General features: G+C 37.3%; 1 protein-coding gene across 1 annotated transcript; it reads right to left on the reverse strand.

The window, feature by feature from the left end:
- Nucleotides 1-3,276: 3,276 nt before the first annotated feature.
- Nucleotides 3,277-7,485, reverse strand: cldn11a (claudin 11a). The gene is made up of 3 exons (XM_088614328.1): nt 7,015-7,485; nt 5,520-5,684; nt 3,277-4,527 (listed from the first exon to the last, which is right to left on the reverse strand). Exons 1-3 carry the CDS (start codon nt 7,238-7,240, stop codon nt 4,280-4,282), a joined length of 639 nt encoding a protein of 212 aa, XP_088470454.1. The 5' UTR covers nt 7,241-7,485; the 3' UTR covers nt 3,277-4,279.
- Between the last annotated feature and the right edge of the window lie 1,303 nt (nt 7,486-8,788).

The following is an 8,788-nucleotide window of genomic DNA, read 5'->3' on the forward strand; positions in this document are numbered from 1 at the left end:
TTGTCTCTCCAGTTTACTGCTTTTCATTGAATTAACACTGTAAAGCAAAACCTTGTGAAGAAAAGAGATAAAGAGAAGCTCATGGCCTAATCCTGTGCCACACAACCACTATTAATGGTCATCATTCATGACTGTTAATGACTGGGACCTGTGCAGAGGCATCTTGAGTCACATCCTCAAACTTCTTTTTCTGCACCTAAAGAGCTTTCTAACGCAAATGAGGTTTGTAGAATTCCATCTGAACTTGTTTTTCAGGATACTCACTGGTTGACAATTACTCAGGTGCTTCATAACGCACTTTAAACCATTCATCATGCTTCAGGCAGTGTTATCAGCCAAGAAATGTAAAATCACAATAAGGGAAAGTTTGAAAATTATTTTCAGGTCTTGTTTTTTGTCCACCCTTTTGTAATGAATTGCTCAGTGAAAAAGCTATCTGATATAAGCTATCTGAATATATAGAGTAAAAAAACATTTTCAGCGTAATTCTCAGAATGACAGTTACAATACGTAGTAATAGGTTTACCAAATTTCAGTTCTTTCATAGAGGTAAATTCTGAGCATGTTTGTGTGTAGTCTGGCATGAATATAGATGTCCAGACTCAGCAGTAACTGAAATTACTTTAGTAGTAACCTATATCCACATGTTATTTGCATCAATTGTAAACATATTCTAATTTCTTCTCCCACTTTAGATGTTATGAGAAACATATCCATAGGGATTAGTGTCGGTATTAGTGTCAGTCTTCTTTTTTTTTTTTTACTGGAATCAAGAGCTTAGTCACTGTAATTAGACACAATCCAATTTCCTCTCATGGTGGATTTCTTTAATGGTACAAAACAAGCTTTTCCTGGGAGATTCCTGATCTGTAAAGAGTGTGAAGAAGATATTTTATCATTTATTTTATATAGCAATTACTGTACATTTACACAGAGAACAGAATGTTGCTCTTAAAACGTACAATATTCTGACACACTGCAGTAGCTGTAATTAATATGTATTATTTTATAGTATTCAAATAAGCTTGAGAGTCAGGTAAAGATACACGCTAAACTGTTCCCGGACCAAATACAAAAAACAAATGTTTCTAAATTCTGCTTTTCTGCTTTCTTTATCCCCGTTCACCTTTAAACACATCCAGAGAGAGAGAGAGAGAGAGAGAGAGAGAGAGAGAGAGAGAGAGAGAGAGAGAGAGAGAGAGAGAGAGAGAGAGAGAGAGAGAGAGAGAGTAGACATTTTACTGGTGTACCACACAGTATTTAGTTGTAACTGCTTAGACAGGTGTAGTGTTTTGATAACAAACTTTTAACAGGTTGTGCCTCAGATTTCTTTAAAAAGACACTGTTATGCATCTGCAACAATGTTGTTCAAGTGTCCCAATGGCATAGTCCACAGTGTGTGTGTTAAGACAGAAAAGGTGGAGGATGAAGGGAGCAGATGAAATTATCTTGAACACTAAATGCCCAGCTCTCCTGTGAATGCCGTGGAACTAAAACATTATATTGGAGGTCTAGGTTTGTTATACTTGTGCCCTGCACATTTCACACCTGACCAACCCTTCTCTTTCTCCTTCTTCTTGTTGTTATTATCTTTTAGTATTTCAGGCAGTTTGTCTTCATCCTGAGTCCTTTCTGTTTCTGGGGCTGCCCAGTTGGCATGCTGGCACATTTTTTTTCCTGACCCCAGGACCAGAACCTAGGGGGTTCATTCCTGGTAGAAGGGTCTTGCTTTTAGGCAATAACCACACCTCAACAAGTAGGAACAGCCAACTGTACAGCGAGATGCCCAGCCAAGAGTGACAAGGAACCACACCAAGGGTTTGACACCTGCAGCCTTCTGAGCAGACCATTCCTTAACAGGTGAGAATGTCACCTCCTGTCTTTCTGTTGTAATCATTTCTTTAATGAGAGGTGATTACATTCCAAATGATGTCAACGGCAGGGGCAGGATTTTTAGTTTCCAGAAATGTATATTTTATGACAGTGCACTAAATGTTACCCTGAATGGTTTTACTGGATTAGGGATTAGGGAGGGAGGGGCAGCATTTCAAGGCGTATGGAGTAACGAGTCCATCCAAAATTACAAGTGTGAAAATTGAGAGGCCTTTCACAAATAACTTGAGAGGTGGGGAAGGTGTGCAGCATTTGAAAATGTTTAGTCTTTTTGAAGAATGCTTTGATTAAAATGTCAAACCGTTAGGAGCAGGCAGACAGGCTGCTAGTGAGCTAGATGTGTTTCAAGAGCAGGTACAGTTGCTATGAATTATGAACCCTAATAAGGGCGAAACATCTGTCCATGGCTTCTAACTTGAAATGTATGGATCCAGGAGGAGGAATTAGAAGTCTCTTTAGACGGCCCTGTCCCCATCAGCCCTTCACAGCTTTGTGGATATATAGTCAGTTTAGCTTCAGTGAAACAGTGCTTTCTGTACTGCATGTGGGCTTTGTATTGTTCAGAGAAGTACAGGACTCATTATGTACTGAAAGAAGCAAAACAAAGGCCATAAATCTTTTTTTTATGGCTCTTCGATGATGTTTACTCTAAATCAATGCCTGTTGACATTCACCAAATGCTAAATAAACCATAATAGAAGTTCTCTTTCCTTTATATTGTATCAGCTCAGTAATCAATACACAGATGGTACCCATCGCAGATCATATAACTGTGATGCAGAAGTGCATTCAATTCATCAAACACTGTAGTAGAACTGTGCAGTCATTTGAAAACAAACTTTTAAAAATTATATTATTAAATATAAAACTCCTATTATATATTCAAACATATTACAATTTTGAGTTTTTAACACTCCAAATTTTGGAAAACAAGCTGCTTGATAGTATCTATTAATCTAAGATGATAGAACAGCATACTGCCCACCTTTGCATCATATAGCTTGTTCTGTTCAACAACAACATTATGCATTATGCAAACTTTATTATGATGTTAAAATTCAATAGCAGAAATTATGATACATGGAACATTAATCAAATGTCAATACTGGCTACACAGAAGTAGAGGTTTTATTGTGGAGTAGCTGAGTAAGGCATGATAACTGGAAGGCTGAGATCAAATCTTGGGTAGGGTATTGTTGTTGGTCCCTTGAGTAAGGTACTTCACTCCTCTAACAACCTCTGCTAATTAAATGGGCACAAATAGAAATTGCTTTGAAAAAAGATGTCACTCACACAAATTAATAATAGGAGGACAAATACAGGACTGATCTTTTACTGATATAATGTATATAGTTTTCCAAATAAATACACTGAAAGTCAAAGCAAACTGAAATATACATTTATTTAAGTTAAACACCCATGAAACATTTATGAAGGTAATGCAAGGAGCTGGTTCCCAACAACGATGGGATTTTTAGTAGCAATTCAAAAGCAGAGACCTGTATGGTAATAAATAATCAAGAGTATAAATGCAAATGTCATGAAATACTTTGTACGGTCACGGTTATGACATTGCTGAAGTGTTGCTGTCTCTGGGTTAGCTATGTTATTATATAATTATATATTATATAATTATATATTATATTATTATATAATATATAATTAGATTATAATTGTTTTAATATATTGTATAATAATAGGTTATTGGCTACTGCTCTCACATCATGTATTGATAACCAAAGTCATTTTGTTGCTTTGAACACGAATTTAATTCACTAGTTTTCAGGGCACGAACTGTACCACATTTCTAAGTGCTAGGAGAAATCAATTTTTACATGTGTGACAATTTGGCAGCTAAGCACTGAAATTTGAATATTTCAAGAATTAGTCATACTACAATATATTAATGACAGAAACCTGATATATACAGAGAGACAGACATTTAAGTATTGTGATCAACATTTCTGTTCCAGTTTTTTTTCTTTATTGTAGAAAAAATAAAAAATACATTTCCCATTTAAAATCGGTGAATAGTCTCTTAACCAGTGCTTACATCAGGTGAAAACAGCAAATGAGCATGAATATTTACGAAATGCTGGATGGCTCTTCTCCCTTAGACTGTGGGTCCTGGAACCCGATAGTGTTCAAATGATCTTCAAAGTGGTAAAAGTTCAAGCGCTTGGGTTCCTTTGGGATGAAAAGCGCTAAAGCAAATGCAAGGAATTTTGTTATTATTAAATGGTTTAACCTCACGCACCATATTAAAAAATATAATCCATTATGCCACGGAGACATCGTCATCGTGACAGGTGGAAGGACATTTCTTTGGCCTTTGGGGGTTCCCCAGGGCCACTTTTCGGTCCTGCCCTCTGGCTGTACACTGGTCTCACACGTGCGCACTTTTGGCGTGGTTGGAGGAGGGGTTGGGGTTGGAGGCTCCCTGTTTGGAGTAGTAGAAGCGTTCCTCTGTGCGCCGAGTGGACCCGCCTGAGGAGCAGCTGATCATCAGCCCCCCGAGCAGACAGAAAGCTGATCCCACCCAGCCCGCGTACAGGGAGAAGCCGAAGGACATCAGGCCCACCTCGTAGTGCACCCCAATGGGGAACCAGACCGTAGACACGACTCCACACAGCCCTGGAGAACGACAGAAAGACACAGCACTTGTCAGCACCAATGAGTGTTCTAGAGCTCACGACTTCTGAAACACACACACTGGGGAGAAACTACACTGCTGGGAAATACTGACATGATACTACAGCAAATATCTAGGTGATAAGAAAACAACAGTCCAGAAGCCAAATAGGCCCACCCACCCCCAACAAGCTATTAAGTTAGTCTTTTTTTAATTTGGATTTGTAATTTAATTTAGAGGGATAGACTTAATTGCGGTTGGGGATTTTTTTTCCCATGTAAAACTTTCTCGGGCAGTTTGTATATCAGTAACATGGAGCTAGTGCTGTAAAGTTCAAGGTTCTTTCAGAGCTGATATTGCAGCCAGAAGAGGAAAGAGGCTGCTCAGCCCTTCCTCCCGAACAGCTGCAGAAAACAATGAAAAGGAATTACATTTTAACGATATATTCAATCAAAGTAGTTATTCGATCAATGGCTTTCATATGACTCAAGCATATGGTCTCTGCAAACTGTTAGTCACTACACTCTACTACCCATTGGTAGATTTCACTGGCCTGAATGTTTCTGGAAGAAAAAAAAAGACTAAAAAAAGTATTTCGTTTTCCAGAAATAGGACTTCTTAGCTCATAGTGAAAAATCCTCTCGTAAAAATCAAGTAGAGAAGAGACAGGAACTGGTATCACTATCTCTGCTCTACTGTATAGGTTATTATTTAGAAATAATCATAGTAATTACTGTTGTTCAAATAACAGTAATACAAATTACTTATAATACACATGATAAGTTATATATTATAATACACAGTAATACGAATAGCATTAATTACAAAATAAACGTGAACAAAATAAATTACTGCTGTTAGTCTTACTATTATAGTTGTTGTTGTTTTTTTCTTTTCAGTAAATGTTCCTGTTTACCGTATAATAACATATGTAACAGGCGGGCGACGTAGTCAGTGAAACGTCTGCTCCCTGGTGTAGGACATGCGGGCTCACCCATGCACAGCAGCAGGACTCCCCCCAGCACGGCGCGCTTGTGCTTGGCGGAGTCGGGCTCGCTCCCCAGGTTGATGCAGGGCATGGCCATCAGCACGAGCGCCACCGCCGGCAGCCCGAGAATGGAGGCCCCCACCATCAGAGCGCGCGCCGCCTGCATGTAAGCTGGAGGGACACGAAAAGGTCACAGCTGATCCGCGAGAAAAGTTTCTACTGCGTGGTTTTCTACATCCCACACCTTTATTTTCACATTGAAACGGCCTGGCGGGTTACAGAGCACTAATCCATATTATATCGACCTTGGCGGTGATTTGACTCACTCAGTTATGTTCATAATTGGATGAAATATTTCATACTGTTATTCAACATATAATATATATTATACGCGTGTAAAAGCAATTAATTTATAATTTGGACTAATCGATCAATAATATTCAAACACCGAACATTAAAATGTACCTGATGGGTGTGCACTTGTGAGTGACTACTGAGCACCCCTTTCCTGCTCTATTTGGGGTAGTAAATTCACTTTGTACTGTATATCAGTGACTTTGCTAGAAACAAGTCTTTTCTGATAAACTCTTAACAGTCAAAGAAGCAAGACTTTTTCATTTCCAAAAACAAAGTCTTTAAATACTTTGAATTCAATGAGTATGCTGAGCCTGTAAACATTTAACATCCAACAAGCCCATCATCTTAGAACACATATTATTCTTTTATGATTAAGTACACAAAATATCTATACCCATGAAGTCTCATAATGATCTGCAGTCTCTGAAACTCTTGTTTTATTATCCTCGGCACGCTTTTGTTCACAGCAGCAAATGAATTAACAGTATAAATAATATTATAATATAGATCAAATAAGAGGACTAACATTGATTCTAGATTAATCGTGATAAATAATTGCTAGGATGAATCATAATATCTAACATTACACAGTCTACAGTAAACGAATTCAAAGTTATTCAATGTAATGTTTTAACAACATTAAAGGCGTGAAAAAACGTGAAAAACTAAAAACAAAGTTTCTTAAACAGCATTGTCTAGACAATTTTATGTGATAAAACCTCTGCGAAAGCCTCAATATTATAAAAAAAATGAAAAGCATGCCTAATTTTATTCTGTACTACAGTCCAAGGGATAATGGAGCATTATGAGACATAACTAGGATTAAGGATTTAATTTTTTAAAGTAATATTTTCACTGTTGGATTCCTCTCCCCTATTCTAAAACTGGACAACTAGTCCAAGTACTTTAATACTGCACTGACGAGGGGGGGACATTCACAGCGACTGGATACTACAGTATGTGGTTACTCTTGCATTTGTGAAAGTGGTCCGAATATATTGCACTGGAATACCACTGGACGAACGTCAAATTCATTATTGGAGCACGGAGGTGGGGCAGACGCACTGTGATCATTTAAAGAATTAAATGAAAAAAAAACACACCAAGATAATGGTTTGATGTAACTGAAATGCCACAATCTCACCTGGCAGGGAAGGAATATTGGTGAGTGCAATGCAGTGATAGAGCGCAGTAGAAATGACACAGTCCGCCCACAAGCCTCTGGAGCCCAATTCGTCCATCCTCTTACAGGTGGTGACGGCGTACTTGCAGGTGAAGATCCAGTCATTGGTGGCTGTAGCAACAATGATCCCAATCCAGCCCAGACAGCTGACCACAAACCCGCAGAACTGCAGGCAGGTGTTAGCCATGATGAGTGCCGCAAACAAGAAAGCAAAAAAAAAACCACGAAAATTAAATATGATATTTCTGTGTGTCCGAAAATACGAATAATGTAATAGCGGTAATAACTGCAAAAACTGAATATCAAGATTGAATAGAGGAAAAGAAAATCCAGTTAGGCGGGACTTTTAGCGGATGTTCGTATTATTTCGTAGCGATTCCATATTGTACATTAGATCCAAAAGGTTATGGCATTTGTTAAAAATAAAATCTGAGCATGGGTTTATATAGCCAATCTAAAGTCAGCAAAAAGCCCAGGGAACTTTCAGCCAATCACAGGAATGGGAGGAAATGTTACCAGTTCGTCTTTTTTTAGTCAGCCAGTGTTGCGTGTTGGGTGAACTGGATAGATAATTGTGGCTTTGTCAATGTGTCCAACGAACATTACATAGAGGTGAGCTATAAATGTTAAATATAAATAAAAACAGATAATAAAACTATCCATACAACAGTGATTATTATTATTAGTAGTCGTGGTAGTATTATTGGTGGTTGTCGTTGTTGTTACTAAAAGGGGTTAGTTATTTACAGATAATTACCTGAATCTAGAGATTAAGGTCTTAATACCACTCCACGTTTCTCAAAATATAACGGTATTATTTGGTAGTATGATGGGATCCATCATAAAATGTTCTCAGGACAACCTTCTTTTTTTCATTATCTCCATTTAATAAATGTAACGCCATCCCGTGCCAACAGTTCTTTTTAATTAATGAGAATATCCATTTGTTTTTACATTTATTCTGTTGCACTTGCGACTTTTTCGGTAGACAAAGAGTTTCTGTTTATGGAACCTTCCCGCCATCTAGTGATTAAAGTGCTTAGTACACTTTTTAAACTAAGAAATCCGAATTTCTTCCGTGGACAGACGCCAGACCCACACCTAAACTCTACGAAAGAACGCAACAAAAAAAAACATTCACAAATCTGAGAAGGCTATTCGTCCCATCTTGCTCGTTTAAGATTTTTTTCAGATTTCTTATTTTCTGCCTGAGAAGTCTTCTGCAGATATGCTCAACCTTCAAATTTAAATAAAAATAACCGTTTTTAGCAAATGCAGAAAAGCACACACATGCTTAATAGAATAACACAGGCAAACAAAAAGTGATCATGCGTGCATACTATTATAAAAAAAGGTCAGTAAACAAGAAAATTCCATGTTAAAATATATGGCCACCTTTTATATGCAACTGAAATCGCTGTATGTTTTAATGACATTTTGAACTAATGCAACTCTTAGGAATAATTTTCAACCTGGTGTGTTATACAGTAGTCAACAGTGAACACTAAAAAACAACAAAATATCTGTCTTGATTACAGACAGTATATTTGTTTCAATTATTTTGAATGAATGAGTTAAGTTTATGATAATCTTTTATTAATGGAAGAAGAGTTAAATAGAATAAAAGTTAAATAGCATGGAATTGCTTGATAAGTGAGCATTGTTAATGGCTGTATAAATAGTCTTATTAAAAATAAACATTATTTTGTAACTTTAGCTATGCTATATTTCTAGC

Source organism: Lepisosteus platostomus, chromosome 2 (genome assembly GCF_059453375.1).
Source record: "Lepisosteus platostomus isolate fLepPlt1 chromosome 2, fLepPlt1.hap1, whole genome shotgun sequence".
NCBI lineage: Eukaryota > Metazoa > Chordata > Actinopteri > Semionotiformes > Lepisosteidae > Lepisosteus > Lepisosteus platostomus.

What these genes read in the sequence shown, in the direction of transcription:
- cldn11a (XM_088614328.1), bottom strand. Translation starts at nt 7,240, where the DNA reads ATGGCTAACACCTGCCTGCAGTTCTGCGGGTTTGTGGTCAGCTGTCTG. An exon ending in CAATATTCCTTCCCTGCCAG is followed by an intron (nt 5,685 to 7,014) that starts GTGAGATTGTGG and finishes GTGTCCCTCCAG; the next exon opens with CTTACATGCAGGCGGCGCGC. An exon ending in AGTCCTGCTGCTGTGCATGG is followed by an intron (nt 4,528 to 5,519) that starts GTGAGCCCGCAT and finishes GTCGTTCTCCAG; the next exon opens with GGCTGTGTGGAGTCGTGTCT.